This window comes from Pongo pygmaeus, chromosome 10, assembly GCF_028885625.2.
Source record: "Pongo pygmaeus isolate AG05252 chromosome 10, NHGRI_mPonPyg2-v2.0_pri, whole genome shotgun sequence".
Classification (NCBI taxonomy): Eukaryota; Metazoa; Chordata; class Mammalia; order Primates; family Hominidae; genus Pongo; species Pongo pygmaeus.
The window spans coordinates 15,141,467-15,161,157 of record NC_072383.2 but is presented as its reverse complement, the minus strand read 5'-3'; the positions used below and the strand labels follow the sequence as shown (position 1 = coordinate 15,161,157).

Sequence of the window (19,691 nt, the reverse complement as noted above, 5' to 3'; positions counted from 1 at the left end):
GACTACAGGTGCCCGCCACCTCGCCCGGCTAATTTTTTGTATTTTTGGTAGACAGGGGGTTTCACCGCGTTAGCCAGGATGGTCTATTGATCTCCTGACCTCGTGATCTGCCCGCCTCGGTCTCCCAAAGTGCTGGGGATTACAGGCCTGAGCCACTGTGCCTGGCCGGAAGCTTTGTACTTTGCTCAGTAAAGCCTACCGCTTTTTCTCTCTCTCGGTCTGCGTCTCTATCACTGGCCGCAGTTAGCCGCCACCCCAATTCTTTGGCATGGCTAGGCAAGAACCTTAGGCGTTACAACCTCAGCACAAATCAAAGCAGTGACACCAAACTCCACTAGTGGTCATTATATTCTTCATCCACTACAACTTATTTGTATGACTGCTTGAGTCATAAGCTGAAATAGACACTGTTTTATGGAAATGATTTTTACTTGAAAGGCAAATTATGGTTACTCAGACTTGGGTGTTTGACAGATAATCTGAGTGGTAAGTTCCCACTAGGTGCTCAATAAATGGCAGATGTTAATTCACAGCATTTGAGCTTTCTCCCACTTTCATTTCAGTGGCCTTTTTATGATTCCCTAAATTCTTATTAACAGGAGTTATTAAGAAATTATTTTTAGGCAGCCAGAAAGGGTAAAAGTTCTTGGTGAAATTTTCTTTTAATAAAAAGCAGCCCCAAATCATTTCTTCCCTAACAAAGCACCCTGAAAAGTCAGGCATAGATACCCAAACTAGGAGATTTTATATGTAAATGCCGGCAGCTGTACCTGGAAGCCAGGTACATTCAATATGGCACCTCCCGCCCTCTTTTCCTGGCACACCACGTGTGCCAGTGTTTTGGCAGCCTCTAGGTAAAACCACATGTACAGGTATCATGGCAACCAGCCAGGTAGAAGCCACATTTGCATAATAAAAGACTAGGGTGGGAGGGCCAGTCTTTTCGGGCTATGTAAATGGCACACCTGGTCAAATCAATCCCCTGGGCCCTATGAAAATCAATCACCACCTCCTCAAGCCTCTGTACAAAATCGATTTCATTCCACCACAAACCAGAGACCCTCTGTTTGGCAAACCTCTTTCTCAGCATGAAGAAGCCTTTTCTCTCTCTCTACTTTTTTGGCTATTAAACTTTACACTCCTAAACCCACTCCTGTTATGTGCCTGTGTTGTGAATTCTTTCTCGACCGTGACAAAGAACCAGGGTATATACCTCAGACAACGGAGCCATTTCATTATCTTAGAGCCCAATCATTTCTATTTTAAGTATCGATTTTTGTATGTTGTCTGCCTCACATGCAGACATATATTAAGCAAACACAAGCAGAGGAGACACAGTCAGATGAAGTCAAACCCTCTGTTCTCTGGGAGGGTCTCAACAGTTTCATACTTTCCAGCGTCGAACTTTCCTGAAGGTCCATTTTAGATCCTCAGCCCTCTCCCCCTTCTCAGCAATCTTCTTCACCATGCTGTTTACATGTTTTGATTTGGGAATTATTTTTTCTTTGTCTGAGCATACCATTTCCAGGAACCCTTCAACTTGAAGAGAGGGAATTTGAAATCTGCATCTCAACTGCTGTCATTGCTTCTTCTCTTTATAGAATTAGGTTCGAAAACTTTGAGCTGTAAAACTATTATGTTATTGCTAACCATCCTTCTTTTAAGAGCAAATGCCCAACTATTTTTTTGTGTCCAATTTTTCTGTGGGGGTCATGTAAAAAGTCCACATGCCTTCTGCATGGCAGTTACACAGCAAGAAGACACAAGAAAATTGACACCAGAAACTTCATGATCCGACTTCCTCCAAGTTCTCATGCTAAAAACCAAACCTCCTGTATCAGTTATCATTCTTGCTAACTTCACGTTTATGTTACAACCTGCTCTTGCAAATTTCTGAATTTTTTCCAAGAATTCCCACTAGCCTCCACATTCACATTTTCTATATAACTGTATTTTCTTTCCCCACAACTTTACAGCTTTGTATTTTGTTGACTCTTAGCTTCTGCTTCTCTTGCAAATGCCTTAATTTAAATACTCTCCCCTTTTATTTCACAAGGATGTTGTGGGCACCAGCTGTAAATGGCCTTGGCCTCCCTCTGTTTATTTTCCATCCTTACTCATCAGGATCATTCTATCACTGTCTTGGTCTCTGAGAATTTTAAAAGCCTACAATGATGTTTGAGAGCTAGGGGAAATAGTATTGGGTCCAAAGTACACAAATATAACTGTCACCAGTGGAGGGTGTCCAGGTTCTTGGCATCTTGAACAAGGAATTGGACAAAATGCACAAACAAAGCAAGGAAGGAATGAAGGAATTTATAGAAAATGAAAGTACACTCCACAGTGTGGGAGCAGGCCTGAGCATAGGGGCTCAAAGACCCTGTTACAGAGTTTTTGTGCGTTTAAATACCCTCTACTTGGGGTATGCCCTATGTAAATGAAGAGGATGAAGTAAAGTTACAAAGTCGTTTACTCAGTGTATGCCCTATGGAGAGGATATTTCCTGTCATAGCTGTAGTGTGAATTGGCCTTATTTTCCCTGCCTCCAGACCCTATTTTCTTGCCATATAACTACAAAATCAAAACTAATTTATTATTCCAACAGCAAAACTGTACAACTTCTTTCTATTTTTAACAGAAAAATAATGTGTGTGGAATGTGACTGCATTTAATACATTTGATTTAATGAGTCTTTGGGCAACTGGTTTTGCAATCTTGAAGGATTAAGAAGTCTTTTCTCCTCGTTGATCTTCTTATCACTTTAAATCTGATTCTTTCCATCAGATATTTGTTCATCCTTTGAATAATTTTGCCAAGTTTTAAGCATTAGAGAAATTATTTTTTCCTAATCTCATGCATAGCACGAAAAGGAGTATGTACAATTTTATATTTCTAAATTCTGTTTTTGTTTCAAATATGTTCTGCTGGTTTGCTGTAAACATATTTCAGACAACAAATAGATATATCTAAGTAAATATAGTTTAAACTTCTGTTCCTGTGATAGATTCTAAATATTTGTTTTAGAAATAATTTTTAAATCACATCTAGCCTGTCATTTCTTGAATATCACTAGAATTTCTTCCCACTACCATTCTTTTCTAATATAATAAAATTGGCATATATTTTAAAATTCCAATTAGATTAGTTTCAATTAAATTTTTAATTAATGTTAGATAAGAAATATCTATAATGCACAAAAGCCTCAAACAGAAAGGAGTAATCTATTCTGCTGTGTAGAGAAAGGCATCAAAGAATAACAATAATTAACATTTGTTGAACACCTACTCAGCTAGGTGCCAGGAACTTTATGATACCATTTTCTGATGTAATGAACCCAAATTTCCCCACACTGGGATCTGCAAAGTTTATAGCAAGAGTAGTAACTTCTTTTCACTTGTTGTTGCCCCTGTATTTCTAGAAGTTGCTGGGCATGTTTTGAACATTGTCCAATGTGCCTACGTGTGCTGGGTACTGCCATGGACCCACTGAGTATGAGCATTCATCAGGTGCTGCTCAGGCCTGATGAACAGGGCCCAGGCCAGGAACAACAGCCTCCCCTTTATGTGATGGAGCCTGGTAGAGGGGCCCTAAGCAATGATATCTATGTCTTAATATTCAGTCAGTGCCCTATTGGGTTGTTCTTCCAGTTTTTTATTCCAGGCCTTTTTCTCCCTTAAACTAAGGTATGAATTTATGGGCTGAACTGCAGGCAGATTTGAGTAATATGACAGCTAATCTCTACATGTCAATGCTTGCCTGTTTTTCTTAGAATGGATTACTTACTCTTGAACCACAGGTACCTGGATTTTGTTTGAGCAGATCCCATCAATCGCCTTGCACACTTACCCATGTCCAAAATCCAGCAAGGGTCACAGCTTAGGCCTAAGCTGGAAAATTGGTTAGGATAGAAAGTAAATTTATTTTAGAAATGAGAAAACTGAGGATCGGCAAATATAGGTAATCTGCCCAAAGTTCATATTCTTAGCAAAGAGCCAAAAAAAAGGTTCAAATCCAGCTCCAAGTTGTGTGTGTGTGTGTGTATGTGTGTGTGTGTGTGTGTGTGTAAAACTGTCTCCTAGAATTCAAAGAAGTTCCTCTTTGTCTCAGGATATGCCATTCTGTTATTTAAATGCTTTCCCTGCCTTTTTAACCACAAGGTAAAGATACGTCAATGAACAAAACTCACCATTTCTCTGTTTACACTTCAGAGAAATAATCACAGTCTTTCTTTCTTCTTTTCTAAGCTATCATTTTAACCTACAGAAGGAAGTAATCTTTCAGCTGCCTTAAAGGGCAAAAACAAGAGTGTTAGCTGACTTTTCTATGAATAATACAGAGTTTCTTTATAACTATTGAAATATCAGCCCAACTAACCACGCTTTGGCACCCTAGGGAGTGAACTGTGTCTGTTCCTTATGTTGTGTTTGATTTAGGAGAAAACAGGAAGTGTTTCCAGCACACAGACAAGTTTATTATAGCCAAGACATATTGCTACTGTCTCCAAACACGCTTTCCTTAGTATGTAAACACAACCACCTGGACAGAAAAGCCAATCCAAGAGGCAGAAGAAAATTTAACAGATTTTTCATCTATCCCTGACAAGTGTAACAATCACCTGCTCCAGCCTTTCTGGAGCACAGAGAATACTGTACTTAAAAGGTTTGGGAAGGAGGGAGAGGAAGACACTGCTCAAGCATTGAATGGAGTTGGAATGGGGGAGGGGAGAATCCAGGACAGTGGCACACCAAGGAAAAGAAACAAGCCTGTCAGTTTGAAGCATCCCAGACACTAGCACTAGGTTTAGATGCAAAGCACTAGTAATGATTTTGTGTCATTGGGTTCACTCCACGTTGTTGTCTAGCTAAGACTACTTTGAATCTCTTTTCATACTTGTAGAAGATTCAATAACCCTCCCCAGCTGATATAGTTTGGATAGTTGTCCCCTCCAAATATCACATTGAAATGTGACCCCTCGTGTTGGACGTGGGCCTAGTGAGAGGTGTTTGGGCCCTGGGGAAAGATCCTTCATGAATGGTCTCCCTATGGTAATGAGTGAGTTCTTGCTCTGTTAGTTCATGCGGGATCTGCTTGTTTAAAGGAGCCTGGCACCTCATCCTCTCTCTTGCTCCCTATCTTGCCATGTGACACACCTGCTTCCCCTTCACCTTCTGCCATGAGTAAAAGCTTCCTGAGGCCTCCCCAGAAGCTGAGCAGATGCTGATGCCATGCTCGTACAGCCTGCAGAACTATGAACCAAATGAACCTCTTTTCCTTATAAACTACCCAGTCTCAGGTATTCCTTTATACCTGCAATGCAAAATGGACTAATACACGAATGTTTGATCAAGTCCCTGAAGTCTTGAGTTACCCTGATCACCTTTCTGACTTTAAATTCCTGCTTCTGTGAATCATCTGGACATCTTGTTCCTGTTCTTATCTCATCAGTCTAGACATGGATCTGATCACCTTTCCATTGTTCCCACAAACTAGGCAAGCTGCATACGGCACAGACTTGAAGGTTTGGGAAAAGTTAACTACATTGTCATGTTTTATCAGTTTTAAATTCCCACTAGAATACAATGATCATGAAGGCAGAAATTTGTTTGTTTGTGCTATAACTTTGATGCTGAGAACAATTAGAAGGCTCTCAATAAATATCTACTGTATGAATGAAGTAGGCATTATTCCTCATGGAAAATAAAAGCAACCTTATATGTATTTTAGACATCCTTGGTTTTTGCTTTTTTGTTTTTTTGGTTTTTTTTTTTGTTATTTGAGACGGAGTCTCCCTCTGTCGCCCAGGGTGGAGTGCAGTGGCGCTATCTTGGCTCACTGTAAGCTCCACCTGACGTGTTCACGCCATTCTCCTGCCTCAGCCTCCCGAATAGCTGGGACTACAGGCGCCCGCCATCATGCCCAGCCAATTTTTTGTATTTTTAGTAGAGACAGGGTTTCACCGTGTTAGCCAGGATGGTCTCTATCTCCTGACCTCGTGCTCCGCCCGCCTTGGCCTCCCAAAGTGCTGGGATTACAGGCATGAGCCACCACGCACGGCCAACATCCTTGTTCTTAAAAGTCTTCAACCCACTTCCCATTATGTCTTTTTCACTGGTCATTTATTTCTTTGTAGCTCTTCACCTCGTGCCATTTTGTTGTTTTATCTCTTCCTTTTTCTCCATCTTTCCCCTTAACATCCTTCTTCTTGGATTGCTCCTGGAAACTTCAATTTTTTCTCATTTTATTATATTAAAAAAATATTTATTTATGCCTAACTCAGAAAGTTTGCATATCTAAATCCATTTAGTCTCAAACTCCTTCCCTCAAGTGAACCTCCTGCCTTGGCCTTTGAAAGTGCTGGTATTATAGGCATGAGCCACCGTGCCTATCCAAATCCATGTGAGACCTCAGCAAAATCATATATCCTTTTTGCTGCCTGACTTATCTGACATCATGTTACCCTATGTGAAGAGGACCAGTAAGTATTCCTTTCACAGAAAAAAAAATCAGTTAAAACAGGAATCATTAAAAATTATAAATTTATTCCTGAAAAGTTTTGTCTCAAAATATATTCATGTTCATTTATTCATCTATTGAAGTCAGGCCAAGGAATTTTCTTTGAGCACGGATGCCCTGATTGGATCTCTGAATCAGCTTTTATAAGTAAACCACACCCGTAGTGCATCATCTATTTCAGTATTTGATGTTTTTTGTTGTTGTTTTTGTTTTTGTTTTTGTTTTTAAGACAGAGTTTCGCTCTTGTTGCCCAGGCTGGAGTGCAATGGTGCGATCTCGGCTCACTGCAACCTCTGCCTCCTGGGTTCAAATGATTCTCCTGCCTCAGCCTCCCGAGTAGCTGGAATTACAGGCACCCGCCACCATGCCCGGCTAATTTTTTGTATTTTTTTTAGTAGAGATGGGGTTTCACCATGTTGGCCAGCTGGTCTCGAACTCCTAACCTCAGGTGATCCACCCACCTCGGCTGCCCAAATGCTGGGATTACAGGTGTGAGCCACCACCCCTGGCCTCAGTGTTTGAAGTTTTAAAGCAATTGACAAGCACTCTAAGGACAGAATCTTTTTAGATTTTATATAGTATTCTCCAGCGTTTTACACAGTCTTGCCACGGTAATTTTCTTAGTAACTTGACTTTGTTTAAGATTTCCAACAATTTATGTATGCATTTTATTAGGTCACCATTTAATTACATTCATTAAGGACATGATAAAATAATAAATAAAATTGTCAAATTTGGGTGCAAACAGAAGGGAGCTTTAGTAAGCATACGACTTAACTGGACTAAGCAAAAGTGCACGTGTCCACTGACTGCAAGCATACAGTGCCTATTTCTGTTAATCTGGTGAGTCTATTAAATCATCTGTTAAGAAATACTTTACTGCAGTCATTGTGCTTTAATACATTTCGATCAGAATTTCTACCACTGTGTTTAGCATAGAACTTTCATGTTCTAGTTCAATTAGTTCCCTGGTAAAATTCCTTTTGAAAAATCATCTTTGTTTCTCCAGTGAGATAAGGAACAAGGGAAGACTAGGATTGCTATAGACAGGAGATGCCTGTGTTCGCACAGGCCAAAGGGAGGGAAGGGCACTGTAGTGGAAAGGATACAAAAGAGACCCAAAGTGTTGCTAGAAACTAAAGAGTGGCAAACACAGGTGACTTGCTTAGCTGCCCCTTTCCATGTGGAGTAATTTCCTTTCTTTTCCTCTTTTTTTTTTTTTAGACCAGAGTCTTGCTCTGTTGCCCAGGCTGGAGTGCAGTGGCATGATCTCTGCTCACTGCAACCTCTGCCTCTTGGGTTCATGCAATTCTCATGCCTCAGCCTCCCAAGTAGCTGGGATCACAGGCGCATGCCACCATGCCTAGATAATTTTTGTACTTTTAGTAGAGATGGGGTTTCACCATGTTGTCCAGGCTGGTCTCAAACTCCTGACCTCAGGTGATCTGCCTGCCTCGGCCTCTCAAAGTGCTAGGATTACAGGCATGAACCACCGTGCCCAGCCTCTTTCTTTTCCCTTATCTTTAAAGGATCTTGTTGTGTATTGAAGAGTGTCTTAATCTGTTTGGGCTGCTATAACAAAATACCATAAACTGGGTGACTTATAAACTTCAGAAAGTGTTTTATGTTTTAAAGTTAAAATTGTGAAAAATAAGTGTGTTAACTAGCACAACTCTTCCCCAGAAGCAGCTGAATTTGCAGTTACCTCACCAAACAAAAGATACAAATTGTTGGTAAGTTCAACCAATCCAAATGGAGGTAACCCATTAAAAAAAAATCTATAAAATTTAGACTGCAGCCACTCATCAGTTCACTTGAGTGGCCTTTCAGGGACCTTCTGTTTCTCAGCTGATAACTCTTCAGCATTGGGAGCTGCATCCCCCATCGCAGGGCCTACAAGGAGGAAGTCCAAGATCAAGGCACTGGCAGATTCGGTGTCTGGTGAGGGCCTGCTTTCCGGCTCAGAGACAGCTGCCTTTTTTATGTGTCCTCACGTGGTAGGGGGAGGAGAGGTCTCTCTGGGGCCTCTTTTATAAGACCTCTGGGGCCCTTATAAAAGAGGCCCAGATTTTATAACCCCATTCATGAGGGCTCTCCTCTTATCACTTAATCACTTCCCAAAGGCCCTACCTTCTAATAGCATCACTTTGGGGGTTAGGATTTCAACATATGGATTTGAGGGAGACCTAAACATTCAGACCATAGCCAAGAATATGTCTCCTAAAGCTGCCAACTCAAATGTTCTATTATTTGGTTTTGACTCTTGAAACTCTCCCAGCAGAACCTGCCTACATTTAATTATGATCGGCACGTTTATAGTTTTATGACATAAAGAAGACACACTATTTGTCTTAAGGGATTCAGGAAGGACTGCTATTTTGATCCTTCACATTTGGAATTATGATCCTGGTTACATGCTATAATCAGAGGATTCCCAGAATTGTACCTACCTACTGTCTTTATAGCTGAATCAAAGCACCTGGCAGTTTTATCTATCTCATCAACTCCCTCCACATGGCTTTCTTTTATACTTGTAATTTCTGGACCACATTTTTTAAAAGTAAAAACAGTGTATTACTTCTATTCCTTCTCCTGCCACAGGAAGTGGAAAGAGCAACAAATTAATAGTTAGAAAACCACGTTTGAGTTCAAACTTGGCCACCAATGTGCCACACAGGAAATCATTACCTGTAGCAAAGGCTGAGCATCCTTGTGATGGCCATGTGCCTCTCTGCAGCCTGGTATTCCATTCTTACTGACATCCATTACAAATCCCCATGTAGCACCCAGTCCTGACCACTGTCAATCACCCACCACAACCTATCCTGCCCCATAAAATAATCACAGCACTTTTCTTCTGTATCATAGTTGAATCCTGTGAAGGTCCCATCCTCTCACTAGGAGACCCGGGATTGAACCCATCCTGTTCCACATCAACCATCTCCAAAACAACAGCCCTTGGTATCGTGTCTCCTCCAGTATTCTTTCACCCTCATACGGTTTCCTCTCCCCCGGATCTTTCTTCCTTCCCATTCTTTATCTCAAACATTTAACAGTGCCTTCTGAAACACCCATGCTGTGGTCAACAAATGCCTCAATCTTCTTTATCTCTTGGTTAACTCTTCCCTACACCTCTTGGCTACATTGGGAGTGGAAAAGGATGATGTTTCGGGGATAGAGTACATAGGATTGCAAAGGTCCTAGGTTCTAACTTGGATATATGAGTGTTCATTTTCTTATTCTTTTAATCTGTACATATTCATTACATATAGCCTTTATATGCATTACCTGCTTCCTCATTTTAAAATATTTTATAAAAACACAATCTCTGTTCTTTTGAGGCACATATCATTTAACCATAACACTCAGTCCCTTTTCATCAGTCACTGTCAATTATTGAAGTCCTGATTGTTCTCCCTCATCTATTGCTGCATTGATAGATCGTCTTCTCCAGCAAGCACCTACTATCAATCTGGTTGATTTCAATACTCAACACGTGACCTGTCCAACAAACTAGATTCTGAGTTCCTTGAGCTCCTTGGTTCAAAGTCATTTTCTTCTTCCCTCTCTCAGCCTCCCTGAACTGTTCAAATCAGTAATGTAGAAAATCTACTCACTAACTCCAACACTACCTTCCAGGTGTTTGCTTCAGTAATCCCCTTTTTACCTGGGCTGGACTGTGAGACCAGCTAAGCTGAGTTAAGGGAACCTGTGTTATATCAAGCAATCCCTGTCCTGCCCTAGGAGGCAGAATCCCACAATCTTCACTCATACAGTCAGTTCCAGCTGAGGCCTGAGGAGTCCATCCTCCTGCAATGGGAGATGCAGCTCCCAGTGCCAAGGTGCTATCAGCTGAGAAACAGAAGGTCAGTGAAAGGCCACTCAAGTGACCTCATGAGTGGCTGCAGTCTAAATGTTAAAGAATTTTATTTTTTTTGCTGGGTTACTTCTATTTGGATTGGTTGAACTTATCAACAATTGATATATTTTGTTTGGTGAGGTAACTGCAAATGCAGCTGCTTCCAGGGAAGAGTTATAGTACTAGTTAACATACTTATTTTTCACAATTTTAACTTCAAAACATAAATTTTGCCATACGTGGTCAAGTCAATGTTGTAAACAATGGCGTTATCTGATCAATCACATGTCTCTGATTTTAATTCCCAACTCCCATTTAAGTTCAGATTCTCTTCTCAAAATTCCATGGGGACTGTTTTCACAACTGCACAGACACCTTAAAATCCATATGTCCCAAGACAGAAGTCATTATCTTCTCCCTCAAACCTGCTCCCCTTCCAGAATTCTAGAGCTCAGTAACCAGCTGAGCATATCAGGGTCGTCTTTGATTCCTCCTTCTTCCTAATGTCCCAAATCCAGTCAAATACCAAGTCCCATCCATTTTACCTTTTTTAAAATTTAATTTATTTATTTAGAGACAGGTTTTTGCCCTGTCACCTAGGCTGGGGGGCAGTGGCATGATCACAGCTCATTGCAGCCTTGAACTCCTGGCCTCAAGCAATCCTCCTCCTGCCTCAGCCTCCTGAGTAGCTGGGTATACAGGCATGGGCCACCATACCTGGCTAATTTTTTAAAAATTTTTCTTTATAGAGACGGGGCCTCTCTATGTTGTCCAGGTTGGTCTTGAAATCCTGATCTCAAATGATTCTCCTGCCTTGGCCTCCCAAAGTGCTAGGATGACAGGCATGAGCCACCATGCCCAGCTCATTTTTTTTTTTTTTAGTACAGATGGGATCTCACTATATTGCCCAGGCTGGTCCCACATTTTACCTTTTAGATATTTTTTGAACACATCTCCACTGCCACCATCCTTATCCAGGCGTTCTTTAGCTCTCACTTGTCTATAGCAACAGCCTCCCCATCAGTTCCCTGTTCCTAAGCCTGCCTCTCTCCAGGACATTTCTTCCATGGAAGTCTAAGCAGTCTGTTCAAAATTCATGTCCCTTTCTTGACTCTTAGGATATAGTCCCAAATCCCTATTGGCTTACAGGAAAGTCCATGCCCTCTCCCACCTACTCTTCTGGCATCCTCTACTGCCACTTGACCCCCTAGTTCTCTCCACTCCAACCAGGCTATAGCTCTTCAGTTTCTCAAACATGCTATGCCCCTTCTCACATCTGGGTCTTTGCACAAGCTGTCCGCCTACCTGGTATGCCCTCCTTCCCTTTCATTCAGCTAATGCATGTATCCTCTTGTCTTAGCTAGTGGACACTGTCTCAGGGATGCTTCCTTGACTTTCTAGAAAAGGTTATGTTAATTTGCAATATGCTCCCATAGCACTCTGAATTTTTTCATTGTTGAATTTAGTTATTCATATATTTGTTTATCCCATAAAAATATACAACTACTACATATCCCTAAAAATTAAAATTAATGCTGGGCATGGTGGCTCATGCCTGTAATCCCAGCACTTTGAGAGGCCGAGGCGGGCAGATCACAAGGTCAGGAGATCGAGACCATCCGGGCTAACACAGTGAAACCCCATCTCTACTAAAAATACAAAAACAAAATTAGCCAGGCGTGGTGGTGGGCGCCTGTAGTCCCAGCTACTTGGGAGGCTGAGGCAGGAGAATGGTGTGAACCTGGGAGGTGGAGCTTGCAGTGAGCCGAGATTGCACCACTGCACTCCAGCCTGGGTGACAGAGCAAGACTCCATCTCAAAAAAAAATTAAAGAAAAATTTAAAAAAATTAAAATTAAAAAATAAAATAGAAAATAAACATAATTATTTAATGTTTGCCTTCTCCCATTAGAATGCATGTTCCATGAGGACATTAATGTATCTATGTTGTTCATGGCCATATCTTCAGTGCCTTGCCAATGCTCAACACATAGTCAAATCTTAATAAGTAGTTGCTGCTTAACCTACAGAATGGGAGAAAACTTTTGCAATCTATTCATCTGGCAAAGGGCTAATATCCAGAATCTACAAAGAACTTAATCAAATTTACAAGAAGAAAACAAATAACCCCATCAAGAAGTGGGCAAAGGATATGAACAGACACTTCTCAAAAGAAGACATTTATGCAGCCAACAAACGTGAAAAAAAGCTCATCATCACTGGTCATTAGAGAAACGCAAATCAAAATCACAATGAGATACCATCTCATGCCAGTTAGAATGGCAATCATTAAAAAGCCAGGAAACAACAGATGCTAGAGAGGATGTGGAGAAATAGGAACGCTTTTACACTGTTGGTGGGAGTATAAATTAGTCCAAGTATTGTGAAAGACAGTGTGGCAATTCCTCAAGGATCTAGAACCAGAAATACCATTTGACCCAGCAATCCTATTACTGGGTATATACCCAAAGGATTATAAATCACTCTACTATAATGACACATGCACACATATGTTTATTGCAGCACTGTTCACAATAGTAAAGACTTGGAACCAACCCAAATGCCAATCAATAATAGACTGGATAAAGAAAATGTGGCACATACACACCATAGAATACTATGCAGCCATAAAAAAGGATGAGTTCATGTCCTTTGCAGGGACATGGATGAAGCCGGAAACCATCATTCTCAGCAAACTAACACAAGAACAGAAAACCAAACACCGCATGTTCTCACTCATAAGTGGGAGTTGAACAATGAGAACACATGGACACAGGGAGGGGAAAATCATACACCAGGGCCTGTTGGGGGGTGGGGGGCTGGGGGAGGGATAGCATTAGGAGAAAAACCTAACGTAGACGGCGGGTTGATGGGTGCAGCAAACCACCATGGCATGTGTATACCTACGTAACAAACCTGCACGTTCTGCACATGTATCCCAGAACTTAAAGTATATATATATACTATATATATATAAAGTTAAGGATTTCGTTTCAATGTGCAGCTAAAACCTAAGCACTAATAGTCAATTGTAGCTGTGTTTTCCTAAAGCCCTTTGACCTTTATTTTCTACTTCACAAAGTTTGTTATGTATATGATATATTGCCCTCTTTCTCTTTTCCCTCTTCCCAGTGATGCATCACAAATTATTGCATTTTTATTGGGTGAGGCCCAGGTAATCTCTCTGTTTATAGCTCTGACCTTTCTGGGTGCAAACACAAAGTGAACTTTGGTTTATCTCCTGCCATAATGTAGCTGCTAATTACTGGCAAGCAGGCTGTATTCCACAGCCCATGTGACCAGTTGGGCATGACCAGAGAGAAGCGTGGGGAAGAGCGGGCTGAGGGACTCCACTAGAGGTTGTCCATCTGGATTCCCTGCCTCCCTAGGAGCCCAACAGAGCAAAGCAAGTGGGCACAAGGAGTATGGTTCTAACGTGATTGGGGTCATGAACACGTTGCTGTTGGACTTGGCTTTGTGGTCACTGCTTTTCCAGGCCGGGGGGCTGTCCTGGAGTTCCCAGGTGAGTCAGAACTGCCACAATGGCAGCTATGAAATCAGCGTCCTGATGATGGACAACTCAGCCTTTGCAGAGCCCCTGGAAAACTTGGAAGATGCGGTGAATGAGGGGCTGGAAATAGTGAGAGGACGTCTGCAAAATGCTGGTAAGAAAATGTTAATAGAATCCTCCTCCACTCTGTTACTACCTCTGGGGACAAAGTGTTGCTAAGCAAAGACCTTGTGTTCTTTGTCTGATCACACAACTTTCTCTAAGGGCTGTCCCTAAACCCCTTTCTATTTTCATGACAGTAGCTCCTTAGAGAGAAGAATTTGAACTCTATTATGCTGTGCTCACTCACACTTCACCTTGCTCTGGGACTAGCCCTGACTCAGGAAATGTAAAGCGTTCACGGCAGTGAAACGTCCCAGTTAAAACTGGGTTTAGGCCAGATGTGGTGGCTCACGTCTGTAATCCCAGCAATTTAGGAGGCTAAGGAAGGAGGGACACTGAGCCCAGGAGTTCAAGACCAGCCTGGGCAACACAGTGAGACTCCATCTCTTCAAAAAGAAAATAAATAAAAATAAACTCAGTTTATTGCCCAGTTCCAGGAAGGCATCATATTTCCTTCTGTACTCAGAGGTAAGATTTGGTCTAGACCTAAGATTTCACAGGGATACTAATCAAGAAGATGAATTAAGACAGTCAATTTCACATAGACACCAAATCTTTCTCCGGGCCTTTTATCCACAGAAAGACATTTGTCTCTGGCCTGTTCACTTTTTTTTTTTTTTTTTTTTTTTTTGAGATGGAGTCTCACTCTGTCACCCAGGCTGGAGTGCAGTGGCACGATCTCAGCTCACTGCAAGCTCCGCCTCCCAGGTTCACGCCATTCTCCTGCCTCAGCCTCCCGAGTAGCTGGGACTACAGGTGCCCACCACCACGCCTGGCTAATGTTTTGTATTTTTAGTAGGGACGGGGTGGCTTGTTCACTCTTTACATTTCCTGTGGCTGTCATTACTAGACATAGTTAATATAAAACATTTGCAATCAAATTCATTGTTGCAGTTCTTCACTGTATCTTTTAGTTATAAAAATAAATTTTATAACATTACATAAAATGTGTAAAATAAAGGGGGAAAAAAAGCATCCATGATTCCCAGCCACCTGGATGTTTCCAGTCTGTTTTCATGTGCTTCTTAGCTTCCTGTTTTTAAGAACGTGGTTGGTGATCACTATGGCATAGAAACAATTTTGGATCCTTCTTGTTCACTTCAAATTATTGCACAAGTGACTTTCCTAGAGCGGCATGGCCTTTCTAGTCATCATGTGAATTGATATATAATATCCACCAGATATTATAATATCCAGTATGTATCATATCCACTGGATATAAATTACCTAATTTGGGGGATATGTATGATAAGGTACATATAATAATTCTCTGATGTAGGATATTTCATTTGTTTTAAATTTCTCATTATTATTTTTATAATACTTCAATGAACATTTTCATTTTCTGCATTCCCTGAGATTAGATTACCAGAAATAGACTTATTGAGTCAATGAGTATTTAATGCATCTTAATGGTTATTTGTGGTTTTCAGGATGGTATGTCTTAATTTTCTCTATTTAAAATTCTGTGGAAGTAGGGCAGCTGTTCAGATATGAATAATAAGTTACTTCTGTGCACACACAACATCTCTCCAATTCTGAAACTAGATTCACACATAAGTGAACGGATTTGATCTACAGCCATAATGGAACAAGGAGGTCATTTAGTAAAATCTCCTTATTTACCGAGGCAGTGTGGTACAATGGAGAGAACACTTGATTTGTCCTTTGAGGACCTGGATTGGGATTCCCTGCCCCAAAGTTTTCTCTCTCTGTGATCCTGGGTTAGTCTCCCTGAGCCTTGGTTTCTTCAGTTACTAAGTACTTGTCATGGGGTAGCTAAGTTCTAGGTACTTCAATTACATCACCTCTTTAATCACCACAACTCTGTGAGGTTAGCGTGGTTGACACTGGTTCCACAGCAGGGGTTTAACAACTTTGCTAAGGTCATAGGTTGTCTGTTTGCAGTGAAATTCATACCCACATCTGTCTGATCCCAGGGAGTACATGGGTCACTCTTTGGAATCCATTGTAATATCTTTACCCAGTGTTAACTAAGTTTCTAATTAAAACAAGGCAGTGGAACACTATGGTTAGAAGCAGATATTGGGAACCTGACAGATCTTGATTTATTTTCCAGCCAGACCATTCACAACAGGTATGACCTCAGTTAAATTTTCGGAACCTCAGTTCCCACACCTATAAATTAGAATAAGTGGTAGTTACCCCATATGGATAGCATGTGGATTCAATCGGAAAACTCATATAAAGTACCTCCTTCACTGACTGAAACATAGTAAGAACTCAGTACATGGTAGTTGTTGCTGTTGTTGTTGTTATTGACGTTAATGTAGTTGTTCTTATTGTTGCTGTGCTGTTGCTACTGCTAGAACACATTACCAAGCACCAAAATAATTAAATAGTATGTTAGTTAGAGCCTTGGTCCCTGACTCATACAACCTGAATTTGAATTCCTGCTCCATTATTTACAGTTGAGTGACATTAGGTGAGTTATTTATCATCTCCAGGTTTCACTCAAGTCATTTGTAAAATACAGTTATTAGTGGGCAGGTTGTTAAATGGATCATTTAAGTGGAGAGCTCTATGGAGATGAAGGAATAAGCTGTGATGCCCAGACTTTTACATTTGTTAATGCATTTTGTTGGATGGATATGCATGCATAGTAAACAAAAAAGATACAGGTTTTGGGGGGAAAGACAGCTCATGTTCTAAACATGTTGAGCATCATCATTTGGGAAAAATTCTAAGACAATATATCTGAGGGTGACATTGAAGAAAAGTAGAAGTTCAGGCATTATATGTGATGTTCAAAGGGAAATGATCAATATTTTTTCTAGGAATCAGGAAAGCTTTGAGGGTCTTGAAGAACATTCAGGATCTAGTGGGAAAGAACATGAAAAAAAAGAGATTCCTTCAACTTCATGATATCACCTCCCTGAGGATGTATGGTTCCAAGGCTAATCACATGACCCATACCCTGTGTGTGCTCCCTCGTGCTGAGCCGGTCCCACTCCTAGACCCTAGCACCGAGGTTTTAGCTTCATGTTGGTCCACGTTGGTCCAACCCCATCCTTAAAGCCTTAGATAGGAAGAGAGAGTTCTGAGTTCACCCCATATTGTTCAGCTTTCCATCCATCCTCCCAGGAATGAGATATCATTGTGGGGTGGAGAGTGCCGGTAGGAAAGGATGAAAAGTAGCATGGGGGAAATGGCTTATTTTAAAAGTAAACCTTTGATTTGAAGTTATGTCATTGTCTGAAAAATGTTTAGTATTTTCTAGAAAAATCACTTGAGTTCTGGAGTGATAAAAGGGAAGACATTACCCCCACCAAATTAAAAATAAGAGAAAGCAGTACACATAAAAGTAAAATATTGAGAGGCAGCATATTATACTATGCTCCATAGAAGCCATTCTCAAATATTTTGGTATTAGGACCTCTTTATTTATTTATTTATGTGAGACAGAGTATTGTTCTTGTTGCCCAGGCTGGAGTGCAATGGCATGATCTCAGTTCACTGCAACCTCCACCTCCCAGGTTCAAGCGATTCTCCTGCCTCAGCCTCCCAAGTAGCTGGGATTACAGGCATGCATCACCACATCCATGGTATTTGTATTTTTAGTAGAGTTGGGGTTTCTTCATGTTGGTCAGGCTGATCTCGAACTCCCGATCTCAGGTGATCTGCCTGCCTCGGCCTCCCAACGTGCTGGGATTATAGGCGTGAGCCACCGCACCTGGCCTAGGACCTCTTTAAACTCTTTAATATTATTGAGGGTGCTGAAGAGTTATGTTTATGTGGCTACATATATCAGTATTGATTGTATTGAAAACTAAACTGAGAAACATTTTAAACATTTTTTTATAAATTCATCAAAAATAAATAAATATCTGTTAGCATAAATAATATTTTTATTAAAGAAAACCTATATTTCTCAAGCCAAAAAAGAAAAAAAAAAGTGAGTGGGAAGACTGGTTTACACTTTTGCAAATGTCTTTAATGTCAAGCTTAATGGAAGATAGCTATATTCTCATATTGGCTTCTACATTCAATCTGTTGCAATAATATATGTGATATAGCCTCTGGAGAACTTATCATATGCTCATGAAAGGAGAGTAGAAAAAAATAAGGAATGTCTTAGTATAATTATAAAAATGACTTTGACCTCATGGATCCCCTGAAAGGGACTAAAGTTACCTCAGTGGCTCATACTTTGAGAACTGCTGTTCTACAGCATATCAAGTTCTAGAATTAGACTTCCCTAGGTTCAAATCCCCACGCTACTTCTTGCTAGCTGTGTAGCCTTAAACAAGTTAATCTGCCTCTCCAGACCTCCATTTTCTGGTGTTTAAATGAGGATGACAAAATGTTACCTTGAAGGATTCAGAGAGGATTAAGTGAAATAATACCTGTAAAAAATCACAGCCCAAAGCTAGGCATATAGTGAAAGAGATCATCTGGCTCTATTCTATTAATAAGTGGATGAGGAACTGGGGCTCCAGTAGGGAAGTCACTTGTCTGAGGTCACACTCAACAGATGTTGGTTCCCTTTTTCCCAGGCACTGTGCCAGGGTTTCTACTTGAGTTTAGCTGTGTCAGTCATGGGCTGCCTGGAGCACTGGATTTTTAAGTGTCATTTTCACTGTCCCTCATGGTGGTAGGAGAGAACAGAGCCCTCATAGAGAGAGGAGGTCAAGAGAGAGGAGCTGCAAGCGTGGCCATCTTCATGTGGCTGTGTGCTGCCTCCACGTCACTTTGACTCCTCTTGCAGTATTCCAAGACCCTCTCCAACCCTATTTTCTACAGTTCCTCAAATGCCCTCTCCCATTCCCCCAGGTCCGCTGTAGCCTCATTCATTCTGTCCTCCTGGTTCAAATTCTCTATATCCTTTCTATTGTCACGAGAATTAAATAAAATAAAAGGCATATGGGGCTTAGTACTGAAGCTGGCTCATGGTTACACTCAATTAAGTGTGAACTGCTATTAAACCCATCACTCACCCCTTCTCTTCCATTAAATATCTCTGACTGGTCTAATTACATTGACGTCTCCTATTTGGCTAGTCCTACCAAAGTACTGACATCTCTCATTCAGCTCTCTTATTGAATAAAGTATCAGTGTTTTCGAACTTAAAAAAGCAAAGTTGGTAGACGTCTCTCAAGTGGCTGTAGAAGTGCAAAGACTCCTCCATTCTTTGAAAGAACAAGTCTCTACCTTTAAAAACATTCTTATTTGTTCAGAAGGACAACTTCTATTATAGACATGCTTTGCTCTTTTAAAGGTGTTATTAAAAATTATCCCATTTTACAAACTTGGTTTTAACCTCATTTTACATGCGAGAAACTAAGTGAGAGAAATTAAAATGGCCTGTACAAGAGCACATAAGAAATCACTCATAATGCCGGACTGTGGACTGAGGTTTCCAGACTCCCTGTAGACTTGGCAAACTTAAGAACATCCTTGCAGCCGGGTACAGTGGCCCACGCCTGTAATCCCAGCACTTTGGGAGGCCGAGGGGAGCGGATCATGAGGTCAGGAGATCAAGACCATCCTGGCTAACACAGTGAAACCCCTCTACTAAAACTACAAAAAATTAGCCAGGCGTGGTGGTGGGCACCTGTAGTCCCAGCTACTCAGGAGGCTGCGGCAGGAGAATGGCGTGAACACGGGAGGCGGAGCTTGCAGTGAG

The 19,691-nt window shown here is 41.1% G+C and overlaps 1 protein-coding gene across 1 annotated transcript in view; it reads left to right on the top strand.

Moving 5' to 3' along the window:
* Positions 1–13,668: 13,668 nt before the first annotated feature.
* Positions 13,669–19,691, top strand: part of GUCY2C (guanylate cyclase 2C) — an 82,921-nt gene continuing 76,898 nt past the window's right edge. Inside the window, exon 1 of the mRNA XM_054444573.1 lies at positions 13,669–14,036. Within this exon, the coding sequence (XP_054300548.1) occupies positions 13,820–14,036 (217 nt within the window). The 5' untranslated portion in view covers positions 13,669–13,819. The remainder of the gene's footprint in view (positions 14,037–19,691) is intronic.